This window comes from Rhea pennata, chromosome 18 (assembly GCF_028389875.1).
Source record: "Rhea pennata isolate bPtePen1 chromosome 18, bPtePen1.pri, whole genome shotgun sequence".
In the NCBI taxonomy this organism is placed as follows: Eukaryota; Metazoa; Chordata; class Aves; order Rheiformes; family Rheidae; genus Rhea; species Rhea pennata.
The window spans coordinates 8,927,920-8,940,374 of record NC_084680.1 but is presented as its reverse complement, the minus strand read 5'-3'; the positions used below and the strand labels follow the sequence as shown (position 1 = coordinate 8,940,374).

Sequence of the window (12,455 nt, the reverse complement as noted above, 5' to 3'; positions counted from 1 at the left end):
GGCTTCGCCCCTCGGCCCGGGTCTCCTCCGGGCCGCGAACATCTTGCGGCGATTATTTTGCAGGGCGACGCAGCCTGGCCGGGACCTGCCTCCCCCCTGCCTTGCTCGGCCGCGTTTATAACCCTCTTCCTCCTCCTTGCCCTCGGCCAGACCTTATTCTTGAACCGTCTGGCTTTTCCCGGGGAAAAGCCTTCTTCTTCTCGGTTCGTGGCATTAAATAATTAAACAGGGGGAATAATCGTCGGCGAAACCCCCTTGGGTTCGCACTTCCTCGGGCCCTGTGATTGCTGATATTTTTTTGGGTGAAATATGACCTTTTTTATGATCAAAGGGGATCAGAGTTCCAAAGGAAAGTTAAAAAAAAAAAAAAAAAAAAAGCATTTTCTTTTTCCCAATCCTAGCGGTCTGGTAAAGTTTCTTTAGACATGCAAAGATTTACACACCTTTCTGCAGGGTGCCTTAAATTACCCTCCGACTCTTTACACATTTCCATGAGCAGAGCAGGAACAGTAAGTCATTGAGAAATTAACTGGCCTTTCAGTAATATCCCCTGTCGGCCTTTCAGAAGGAGAATGTCTAATGACTTTTTTGAAGTAGAGGTCAGGGTTTGCTTTTTTAAAATAAAACAATCTGTATTAATGCAATTTCCTTTTTAACTGTAGGATCTGACTTTTTTTTTTTTCCCCCCAAGCATCATTTTTTTAAACTCCGCCAGCCACACGAGGCCTCTAGAGCCAGACCCATTTGTTTGCAAGCCCCTCTCCTGTCGGTTCCTAACTCTCCTGTGCAAGATCTTCTTAAAAAAAAAAAAAAAGAAAGAAAGAAAGAAAGAAAAAGAAAAAAAGAAAATGCCAGCATGGCTGAACCGACGGGCCGCGAGGGCCGTCTGCGCTAGGGAGGCAACGGGTGCGTTTTGCAGCCCTTAAGACGAACGTCTTTCTGTTTATCAGTCCTTCATTTTTTTCTCTGTTAGAATAAAAAAGACCCCCCCCTTGGGAGCCTGGTCCGTGTCCCCCGAGGGGTTTCCTCACAGGTCCCTCGGGCCGTGCCACTGCCTCGCGCCTGCCCAGGGCTCCCCAGCGCGCCGCGTCCCCGCAGCACCCCCGGGGTCGGCGTCCGCCCCGTCCCGCCGCCCGCCCGCGGCGCCCACCGGCCCCGCGGGCACGTCGGCCTCTTCTTCAAGCTCGCGGCCGCCCTTTCCTCGAGGAAAAGCTCCTCCGACCCTCCCGGGAGGAGCCCGAGCCGTGCGGCGAGCTCTGCGGGGGAGCTGCCGCGTGCCCAGGCCTGGTGCGCAGTGCGCTCCGGTTGGAAACGCGCCAGCCCAGCACGGCATCCTCCCCGGGGCCGAGGGCGGCCGGGAGCCGAGGGCAGAGCTGCCGGGGACGGGCACCCAGCCTGCAGGCTCGGCGCGGCGACGGGGCGCGGGCGGCTGCTGTGCGGCCGCCTGCAAGCGTTGTGCACCCCCTGCAAACATTGCACTCCCTCTGGAAGCATTGTGCACCCCCCGCAAGTGTTGTGCACCCCCTGCAAGAGCTGTGCACCCCCTGCAAGTATTGCACTCCCCCTGCAAGAGCTGTGCACCCCCCCTGCAAGAGTTGTGCACCCCCCGCAAGCATTGCACTCCCTCTGCAAGCATTGCACCCCCCCGGGAAGTGTTGTGCACCCCCTGCAAGCGTGGCACTCCCCCTGCAAGAGTTGTGCACCCCCTGCAAGCATTGCACTCCCTCTGCAAGCACTGCACACTCCCAGCTGGACTGGGGGCAGCCTGGGCCTTGGGGGGTTCAGTGCCAGGGAAGCTTTTCTTGGCCAGAGCACCCCAGCGCCCAGGTTGTCTCAGCCAGCACCCGTGGCGGGGCTGCCGCAAGAGGAGAGCAGTGCCCCGCCACCGCCTGCAGCCGTGATTTTGTCCGGAGATGCTCGTAGCTGCCTCCTGCTGCCAAAGGCATCCGTGCCCGGGGTTTGCCGGCAAGCCGAGCTGGAGCCCTGGGGATCCCCGCGGCGACGGGGGGCCCGGCTGGGTGCCCGCCCTGGTGCTGAGGGTGCTGGGCTGTGCTGGCCTGCGCTCCGGTGAGGCCGAGCGGTGGGTTTTGGGGTGCAGGGGCGGCGGGTCTCACCGGGAGACCCCCTCCCTCATCTGCCCCATGCGCCGGGCACGACGCCTCCGCGCTGGGGCCGGGCCGCATCCCGCCCTCGCTTGTGTGGGAATGGCATTTCTTGACCCACGGAGCAATTCCCACTTCTCCCGCTGTCCCTCCCAGAACGTGCTGTTTGCCCTGGGATAGATCCTTGCTCCTTCCCCTCCCGCTCCGGCTCTCCTAGCTCCCCCCATGCCCTAACAGCTACTTGTCTTAATAGCCGGAGGCGTTATAAACCCCCCAGCCAGGCCCTCGGTGGAGGTTTTTCTCCCAGATTTCTTCTTCCCTCTGTTTCTCTCTTTCGCTCTGTCTTTCTTTCTCCCTCTCTCTCTTTCTTTCCCTGCCAGGAATCCCAGTCCCAGATGAACCAATACTCCGTGGCTCTGCTATTTCCCTTTTATTCCCCCCCCCACCTCCTTCAACAGTGAGATGGGAAAAGAGTGAACTAAAAAAAAAAAAAAAAAAGGAAAGAAAGAAAGAAAGAAAAAAATCAAAGCTCCACATATTGGATCCAGATGTGCTCACAGCCCTTTCCAGCAATTTAATTAAATTCCCCCAGACAGCCAGGAGGATTTCTTAATGATCAAATTTCCCTGGCTTTCCTCCTAAAATGCCCCTCTTTCTTCGGCTCACTCTTGCTCTGTCTCCCTGATGGATAGCCAACTCGCATTCTTCCGAGTCCGCCCCGCCAAGGAGATGGGGAGGAAGGGGGCAGATCCCGCCGCTGTTATTCCAGCCGGGCACCGAGCGCTGACGGCGCCGGCGTCGTTTTCATTTGCAACGCCGGCGCTGGTCGCCTCGCGCGGGAACGCGGCGCTCCCGCTCCGGGCTGGGGAGCCGCCCGCGGCGAAGCCCGGACGCCACGGGAAAGGGGCTCCGGCACGCCGGGACCCCCGCGGCCTCGGCCTCGCCGGCCGCGGCTCGGGAAGGCGTTTATCCCCTGGGGTCTCCGCGGGCTCGACACCTCCCAGGGCTGGTTTTGATCCAGTTTTTGGCACCGCTCCGGAGCCCCAAAGCCTCCTCGCCAGCCGGGGGGGGTTGTTGGACGGGGGCAGTGGGGGGCAAATTCGTGAAATGCTTCCGCGCTGGAATGCCGTGCCTGCGTTTCCCGGCCCTGGGGCAGAGGCTCCGCGGGGCTGGCGGGAGCCCGGCCGAGCGGCCTGCGCTCCCCCGCTCCGGAGGGTCCGGGGTGCGGGAAGGAGGCACTGGGAACGCGGGGACGGCCTCCGTTTCCCATCCCTCCCGGGGGGCAGAGCCCCAGCCTGGATGCGGCTCCCGCCCGCACGCCCCAACCTCCGTGCCCGATGCAACCTAAGGACGGCTCCGCTCCGGCGGGGCGGGAAGCACCTCCACGCCAAGGAGGAGGAGGAGGAGGAAGAGGAACCCCCGGGCCCACGGCGCTGCTGGGGCGCCGGGATGCTTCCCGCGGGAAAGGCAAAGGGGGGACGCGGGAGGTGGCGTGACGGCGCGTCGGAAAAAACACCCCACAGCGCGGCCCCCTGCCCCGGGCCGCACGCCGGAATTTGGAAACCCTCCACCGGAATAAAATGAATATGCAAGCAAGAGAGCCGAGGCGGCCGCGTTGCGGCTCCGCGGCGCGCCGCGCGCCTGGACGCTCCACCGCAGTAACAATAAAAATAACAATGAGGATGATGATGCCAGTAAATCCCGGGATAACGGTTGCCCCGGCAGCCCCGGCACGCCTGCGCTGCGCCGGGCGGCAGGGCCGGGCGCACGGGCCGTCGGGAACAGGCGGTCGGCGCCTTCCCGGCGGGAAGCGCCGGCGGGAGCGAGGGCCGGGGCGGCGGGAGCCCGCGGGGGTGCGGGACAGACGGCAGCACGCGGGAGCTCGCCTTCGCCTCCGGCCCGGGCTCCCGGCAGAGCGAAGCGGAGAGCGGGAAGGTGCAAGAGAAAGCGGCGGAGAGAAGAGAAAGGGAAGAGGAAGGAGATGGGGATGGGGAATGGGAAGGAGAACGGAACAGGGAAGGGGATGTGGACAGGGAAGGCAGGGGATGGGGAAGTGGATGGGGAAGAGAAGGAGAGAAGGAAATGAAAAAGGGGAAAGGGAGAGAAGGGGAAGGGGAAGGGGAAGGGGAAAGGGAAGGGGAAGGGGAAGGGAAGGGGAAGGGGAAGGGAAGGGGAAGGTTGCTGGCCCGACTAGCTGCCCTCTCTCTCCCTCGCACCACCAGCCCTTTGCAGCCCATCGGGGCCGCATTTCCGAGCCGTTCCTGGCGGGGCCGCGGGGCAGCTGGAGGTGCCCAAGCCTGGGGGAGCGCCGGGAGCCGGCAGCCACCCGCGGCGCCCGGGAGCGTCGGGGCTCCGGCGGCCAGGGCAGGGCCGTCGACGGGGACCTGCCGCAGCCTCCGCGTGGGGCAGCTCGGCAGCACCCCGGCCGCGGGCAGGCGGCGGAGCCCCGAAGCAGCCGCGAGGAGCCCGGAGGCAGCGGCCTGGCCCCTGGGCGCGAAGCACCCTAGGGCGGCACGGAAAGGAGGCGCAACGAGGCGCCCGGCGGGCGGGCGCCGGCAGGGCAGCGCGGGCACGGCGGCGGGCCCCTTGCGCGTGCACGCGCGGGCGCTCCCGCCTCGCGCGCGCTCCCGCGCCCCCGTGGGCGCGCTCCTGCCGGCGCCGCTCGCTGCCGCTGCCGCCCCCTGGCGGCCGCGCCGCAGCGCCACGCCCCCTCCAGGCCGCGCCCCCAGACCACGCCTCCTCCCAGGCCACGCCCCCTACAGGCCGCGCCCCCAGACCACGCCTCCTCCCAGGCCACGCCCCCTCCAGGTCGCGCCCCCCAGACCACGCCCCCTACAAAAGCCACGCCCCCACCCGGGCCACGCCCCCACCCGGCACCACCGGCAGCTTCCGCTTCCGGCGGGCGGTGGCAGGTGAGGGCGGCGGGCTGCGGCGGGGCTCCCGGGCCGGCGGGGCGGGCGGCACCGCGCGGCCAGGCCGGGCCGGGCCTGGCCGGCGAGGGAGCGGGGGGCACCGCGCGGCCGGCGCTGTCCTTCCCCCCGCCCCCCATCTCCGCGGCCCGCTCTCGGGGGAGGCAGCGCCGCGCGGGAGGTGCGATGAGTTGGGGCGGTCTCAGCTGGTCCCCCCCTCCCCGCCGCCTCTTCCCCTCGCGTGGGAGGACGGCGCCTGCGGGTTTGCTGCCGTGGAGGTCCGGGGGCCTGTAGGGGCCTGCGGGCTTGTCCTCGTGAGGTTTGGGGGCTCCGTGGGCTTGTCCCCCCAGCGTGCCAGGGGCTTGAGGGGCTCCGGGCTTGCCCCCTTGGGCTCTCTTCCCCCCCCCCCCCCCCGGCTGTTGGGGGTACTGGGCTTGCCCCTGTAGGGTGCAGGGGGTTGTAGGGCCCCTCAGCCTTGCCCCACGGGGTGTGGTGGGATTTAGGGGAGCCCCGGCTGGCCTGGAGAGGGTGTGGAGCGTTTGGGGACTTGTCCCCATGGGCTGCTGCCGCTGAGCCATTGGGCAGGCTGGTGCTGGGAGAGCAGCACCTGGGGCGTGGGGCTGCCCTTGCGGGGGGGACTCTGCCCAGAGGGGGGCTTGTGGCCGAGCTGTTGCAAACGTGCCCTACCCTGACCCCCCCTGCCTGGGCCATTTGCGGTCTGCAACGGGCACCTCCCATTTTGTGGCTCTCCATGCAGGGCGATGACCTGAGATGAAAACACCTTGTTGCCGTGTGGGAGGAGCTCCGCTGCTCCAGTTCTTTTTTTTCCCCTTAGAAGCCTCTAAGGAGGGAGAAAGGCAGGCTGTGGTCAGTTTGTTTGTTTTTTTTTTTTGTAAATGCAAAAACTGCTAGGAAGGCTTTTTTGTTTTAAAAGGAGGGAAAATCCTATGGAGACCAGGCACTGCCAGGATCTGCCTGCCTGATTCCTGAGTGGGAGAAGACACCCGGGCCATGCTGGAGGCCCCTGGCTGGTTGGTGCGCAGAGCACGATGCCTTTCTTGCATGGCTTCCGCAGAATCATCTTCGAGTATCAGCCCCTGGTAGATGAGATCTTGGGGCTACTGGCAATACCAGATACAGAAAGACAGAGCACTCTCGAGAGGTAACTTTGGCAGAGCTCAGGGGGCAAACGCTCACCGGGTCATTTAGTAAGTCGTAGCTGGAGCTCAGTGATTCAGCCGAGGCTGGAGGTAGCTGTGTAAACGCAGGTCTCTGTGGGCAGATTGTCCTGGGCACCTTCCTCTCTGCTGTCGCTCTTTAGGAACGTGAGGCTGGAGCGGAGCAAACACAGGGGCTGCGTGTGCTCCTCAGGAGCAATCCTTTCTGCCTGACCCATGGCAACAAAACCTAAACTGGGGTCAAGCAGTAGCCCTGACACTGATGTGTATCCCCACAGCTAGCAGGTCAGAGAGCGGGGGCATGGTAAAATGTACCACTTCCTTGCAGTGTGTTGGAAGGGAGCAATACCTAGAGGTTATGAGACATGAGGAGATACCAGAGCTCATTCTTCCTCCCTGGTGCTGCTCTGATGCATGTAAACGTGCCTGAGAGGCGCACACCGTTCAACTGAGTAACCATTTGCTTCTGTGTGTCTCAAGCGCTGCCTCTCTGGGCAGTGAGAGGAGCCGGCTGTCTGCTGTGAGACGAGTCTTGGAGAGGGAGACGCACTCCCCTTTTTATCAGGAAGGTGTGAGCTATGCCCTGCTGAAGGTCACCGAGCTGGGCTTTGTCCCCGCAGCAGAAATCCTCCTGGAGTTCGGGGCTGACCTCAGCTTTGAAGGTAAGGCAGTCGAGAAGGGGGCTGCACTTGGGTCCACTCCTGCAGCGAGGCAGAAGGACCCAGTGTGAGAGGCTGCCCTGAGCAGTGCTGATAGCCGGGGCAGAAAGGGGGGTCACAGCCAGCTCAGGCCTCGGATCCCTTCCTTTGCTGGGAGTAGCATGGATGCACCTTAAAGCAGCTGCTGCCCAAACCCAGCCTTGAGGATGAGTTGGAAGTACTCCCTGTCCCAGCTGCTCTCTGAATGATCTGGGCTGCTCATGTGCTTCTGATCTCTGATTACTGTTTGTTTTCTTAGCATACTCTTCCTTGCCTAAAAGTTTGTGTTTGTTTTCTGTTAATGACAAAGAGGATGCAATTACCAGGATGGGAGCCTCGGAGCTGGCTGACAAACCCTGCAGCAGCTACTGGCACGAGTATGCTGTAGCTTCGGTGTTTCTAACTGGGACAGTTGTTACATGGTGGTCTCCAAGAAGTGATTGAGTGCAGATGAAACTTTGAGCAGCCACCACTGGTGTAGCTGAAAGCCCTTCCCTGTGACTTTGGTCCCAGTAGCAGGATGGAGCTGCTGCTCCATGCCTGGTGAGGCACTGCATGGCAAGCCATGAGCAGGGGGCACTGTCCTCCTGGCAGCCAAGGCAGAGGGGGGCTTTGTGGCATTGCCTGCAGAAGGGTGACAGCCTTCTGAGAACGCCTGTTCAGTCTCCTGACTGCAGTCAGGAACTTGGAAGCCAGTTTGCTGCATTGAGGGCTTTCAGGATGGGTGGAGCCATTTCAAAAGTAGGCTCTGGCTTGTTTATATCAGTTGTGCTTTTGCAGGCATTTCTGTTTTCTCGGTGCCTCCCCCAGCTGCCCTGTTTACTGCCTTTTGAAGGATGTTAAAGCTGTTCTGGGGAAGGCCCTTAGCTTTCTCTGACAATGTAGTTTTGTGTCCTCAGATCCAGTCACCTACTACACCCCTCTGCACATCGCAGTGCTCCGCAACCAGCCAGATATGGTGGAGCTCCTGGTGCACCATGGGGCTGACATCAACCGTAGAGACCGGGTACGGACTTCCATGCCTGGGCATGGTCAGACTGAGTCAACTTGAGATTTTGCTGCAAGACCCTGACCTGTGAGCGCAGCCCTTCCTGCTCCACATCAGGGCTTCATGGATGTCGCTTCCCCTTGGCGTCCTCCCGTGCAAGTTGCCCATAGTGCTGTGGTGATATGGTGGCAGAGGTTCATGCAGCCTTTGGCTGGGCAAACCCACTTCTGCCACAGAGCGATGGACGGGGGTGGGGAGGAGTTGGGGCAGACCAACCCGTCCTCTGGACACACCAGAGGGATTTTCCATTTGGTTTTGGGGGTGGTGAATTATGCTCTTGTATTGGTCATGGTAAGGCAGAGACTTACCAGCTGAGCTCGCGAATAGTTTTTGATGTTTATTAATCTTCTTTCTCTCTTGCTCCATGCAGATTCATGAGAGCAGTCCTCTCGATCTGGCCAGTGAGGAGCCTGAGCGGATGCCCTGCCTCCAGCGTCTCCTTCAGCTGGGGGCCGATGTCAATGCAGCAGACAAAAACGGTCTGTGTTCCCCTTCAGCTCCCCCAGCCTGGGTGCTCTAAGCAGGCAGCCAGTGTGGTGCGCTAGAGCAGGGCAGAGGATTCAGGTTCTTCGCTGCTGCAAACACTGTCTGGGCATAAACTGTATTGGAAGTTGGGTGCAGGTTGTAAAAGCTCTGATGCTCTGTTTTATCCTTGCATCTTGGCTGTGTCTGGTGCAGAAGGAGACTGAAACCCAGCTCTTCCCAGACTATTGGGAACAGCCCATGCCCTGCACTGTAGGATAGGGCTGTGTCCCCATAGCCTTGTGGTGTCCATACACTCCCAAACCCACTGTGCTACAGCCGGTGTGCCCTCTAGTGCCACCACCAGCCCTGCACATGTGGCCCATCTCCCCATCCTTGCATCTGTCTACCAGCACAGGACCAGTGGGAGCCTGCTGGAAGGAGAAGGGCTGTTTCTCTCCCCATGGTTAACCATCTGGTTGGTGGGGTGGGTTGTGTTCCCTCCTGCTTTTTGGAGTGGGTGTTTCTCTTTAGCTGAAGCACTGTTTTCACTCAGCTGACTGTGACTGCTCCATCACAGGAAAGACAGCATTGTTGCACGCCCTGGCTAGCAGTGATGGTGTCCAGATCCACAACACTGACAGCATCCGTCTCCTGTTGGAAGGAGGTAAGAGCAACCTTCTACTCTCTCAACCCATGACTCCTCCAGGCCTAGAGCCAGCTGATTCTTTGTACAGCACCTCACACTGCCCTCCCAACTTCTTTATGTTCCCACTTGAGCAAGACTAAAGCCCAGTGGTGACAGAGTTAGTGCCGTCCTGGCCTCCTTTGCTGTACTCTTTCCAAAGGATGCTCCAAGGACAACTCCACACCTGCAGTGTGGCTCCTTATGGCACACATGTTGGGCTCTTCACACCATGGAGGAACAGTCTTGTCTGGATGTAAAGTTTTGAGTAGTTTCTGTGCTGCTGAGGCAGGCTGTGGGGAAGCTGTTCCTCCAGGCAAGACAGATACTTGTAACTCTTGTGCTTTCCTGGGCCTCCTCTCTGTTAGGAGAAGAGAGGTGGATTCAGTGTCAGGTGTCAGAGACTTGGGAGAATGCTCTGTGGGGGCTCGTGCTTTGGTTTGAGATGCTACTCTGCCAAGAAGTGCTGTGGCTGTGCTCTTGCTTTCAGCTCCGTGCCGGGTGCAGCTGTTGTATGATGGATGCGTGAGGCATTTGAGTGCTGCATTGGCCCTCCTAGTGGTAATGGAGGGGAAATTACAGCCCCCTTGGTGCCTCCCATGAATCTGTCCGTGCCTGTGTTTGCAGTGTGTCCTCTTTCTCCAAAATGCTGGCTATGTTCTCTGTCCCTTCAGGTGCGGATGTCAGGGCCACCACCAAAGATGGTGACACTGTCTTCACCTACATCATCTTCCTGCTGGGAGAGATGGTGTGCAGCAACACAGAGGAGGCGCAGGTGATCAGTCGCTTCTGCTTTCGTGTCACCCAGCTGCTGCTGGCCCATGGTGCTGACCCCAGTGAGTGCCCGGCCCCCGAGTCCCTCACCCACCTCTGCTTCAAAAGCTTCAAGCGCCACTTCCTGCTGCTGCGTTTCCTGCTGGAGTCGGGCGCTGCATACAACTGCTCCCTTCACGGCCCCTCGTGCTGGTCAGGCTTCCACATTGTCTTTGAGTGCCTCTGCTCTCACCTCAGTGTCTCTGAAGATGACAGCTTCTCCACAGACCTCATCCAGAAGGGTCAGATTCTGCTAGAGCTCATGATGGCTAGTTCACAAGCCATTCAGCTGCCCACCAACTTTGAGGTCAACACCAGCAGCTGCAGGTACCATGGGGAGAAGATCAGGACTCTTTTCTGCTCTTTGAAGCAACTGGAGCATTCCCCACAGGGGCTGAAACATCTCTGCCGGGTGTTTATCCGACAGCGCCTTAAACCATGGCCGGTGGATGTCAAAATCAAGGCCCTACCTCTTCCAGACAGGCTAAAGTGGTACCTTCTCATTGACCATGCTGCTGTTGAGCATGAGGACCTCTGAGCCCAACCAGTGCCTCTCTATCTCCCCACCTCTGATCATGGTGCCTCTTCCAGGACAGCCAGCAAACCCTTGCTCTGGACCTGCTTTCTCCACAGCAAGAAATGCTGCTCTCCCCGTGCCCACAGTTTGGCCTGTGCTGTCCCCAGAGTCTCTCTGCTGTGTTTTGGGGGTGTGCTTTTTCACACAGAGCTGCATGTCCTGTGGAGGCCTCGCTGCTCTGTGCATTTTGAGCAGGCAGGTAGAGCGTTATAGCTCCTGCGCAGTGAAAAGAGTCCCTGGGCATCGGGGAAGCTGAATACTGGGGTAGAGGGCTGGATTTTCAGAAGAGGCCTGGTAGGACCAGTGGAGCAGTTGGGGATGGTATGACTGGACAAGCAGCTTTTTCCCTCTCTTCCCAGCTCTGCCAGGTTTGGGATGGGTGAAGCAGTGCCTTAAGTGGGTGGTGGAGTCAGGAGGCACCTCAGGAGGCTGAGAAAAGTTTGCTCCCCATCCTGGAGGCAGAACAGCAGTGGGCAGAGATGCCCTGGGTCAGGCCCTGTGTGGTCTGTCCTGCAGGAGATGCTGGCCTCCACCCTGGTTTTGTGCCTCCAGTCTTGTTGAAGGGAGCAGCCATGGTGAAGGCATGTTCTGGGTGGACATGGATGCATTCCTTGCTTGCCTTGGTGTCTGAAACCAGGAGCATGGAGGGGATGAAAGAGAAGGGGGTTGGCACTGGCAGCCTGGCTGCTTGAGTTTTTGCTGGGAGCTCCCCATTTTCCTGACACAGAAGAGGATCAATCAAGGACATCTCAGACGATGTGCTCCAAAACAAATGGAGAAGCGGCTGTTACTTGGTTCTGTCGTATGTTACTTGTGCAAGGATGAGAAATGGGCTGCCAGCTCTGCTCAGTGCCTTGTGCCTCCCTGTTCTTTGGCCTGTTACATGGTCCTCTCTGTTCTCCTGCTAACTGCTCCCAGGCCCTTGGTTTTCAATGCCTCCTTCCCAGCAACAAGAAATAGCTGCAGGGCTCTGTGTCCTTCTAGCTTGCCAGGCTGCTACTGGAAGCTCCAGCCTCTGGAGCTGCACGTGGAGGTCCCATGTGGCAGCCCTGTCGCAACCATCTGGCTCCACTTCTAGGCATCTGGTTCCTTCTGAAGTGCCAAAGCCTGGCTGTAGAGCTCAGCCCCCCTCTCCTTTTTTTAACCATGAGGGACAGACACAGAAGAGGATCAAGAGAGGAAAAGTCTATTCTGAGCAGGTACAATTGATAGCAAATGGGTCTGGGATCAACAAGTGAAGTTTGGCTGCAGAAGGGTTGTTTCTGCACATTGCCCTCCTGGCAGCATTTGGATTTTTTTTAACCTTCTCTCACCCCACAGAGTTGGAGCTGTACATCCTGATAAATCAGTGGGTTTTTTTCTCTCTCTTTTTTTTTTTTTTTTTAAGTGATCATATACTCCCCTGTGTCTGGAATGGAAAACGAGCAATTAAATGAGGCCTTTTATAATAGCAACAAGGGGTTTGTTTCTGTGGGAAAGGTTGGGTGGAGGAGAACACACTGAGGCTGCCTGCTCCTCACCTGGCAGTTTTTTTTGGAGATGTAGAAGAATCAGATGCAGTTACATGTGAGCCCAGCTGGAGGGAAGGTTTGTAATCGGGGTCTGTGTGGGGGCTAGCCCACCTGACACACGCAGTTGGGCAAGTGTTGTGTTGTGTTAGGTTGGCACAAGTCTGTGGTCTGACTTGGGCAAAGTATCTCGTGATGGCAAATGAGGAGACAGCGCCAGGCGCTCGGGATAACAGCGCTGGGCGTTGAAGGGGAGCAGCTCTAGCGCTGCAGGATTCGAGCGCGTGTGCTGGCTGGCAGCGTGAGCCTGTGATAACGGGCTGGCGGGTCCGAAGGCTGCTTAGAGCAGCAATCGGCAGCAGTGGCTGCTGCCCCGAGTAGTAGATGCAGTTTTCTGGGGCGCCTGCTCCAAATCACCCTTGAAGATCCTGCTGTGTCCCCACTGATGTGGGGGCTTGCACTCGCTTTACAGTGC

At 59.4% G+C, this 12,455-nt stretch overlaps 1 protein-coding gene across 3 annotated transcripts; it reads left to right on the top strand.

Moving 5' to 3' along the window:
• Positions 1 to 4,965: 4,965 nt before the first annotated feature.
• On the top strand, positions 4,966 to 11,929 carry ASB6 (ankyrin repeat and SOCS box containing 6). 3 transcript variants are annotated; one of them, XM_062590620.1, is made up of 7 exons: positions 4,966 to 5,014; positions 5,946 to 6,173; positions 6,670 to 6,851; positions 7,787 to 7,893; positions 8,306 to 8,414; positions 8,954 to 9,064; positions 9,757 to 11,929. In XM_062590620.1, the coding sequence occupies exons 2-7, from the start codon at positions 6,061 to 6,063 to the stop codon at positions 10,431 to 10,433; spliced, it is 1,299 nt and encodes a 432-aa protein (XP_062446604.1). In that variant the 5' UTR covers positions 4,966 to 5,014; positions 5,946 to 6,060; the 3' UTR covers positions 10,434 to 11,929. The 3 variants fall into 3 exon arrangements, with proteins under 3 accessions (XP_062446604.1, XP_062446606.1, XP_062446603.1); XM_062590622.1 differs by lacking the exon at positions 4,966 to 5,014 and adding an exon at positions 5,072 to 5,192 and having other exon boundaries at positions 8,978 to 9,064; XM_062590619.1 differs by lacking the exon at positions 4,966 to 5,014 and adding an exon at positions 5,072 to 5,192.
• Positions 11,930 to 12,455: the final 526 nt, after the last annotated feature.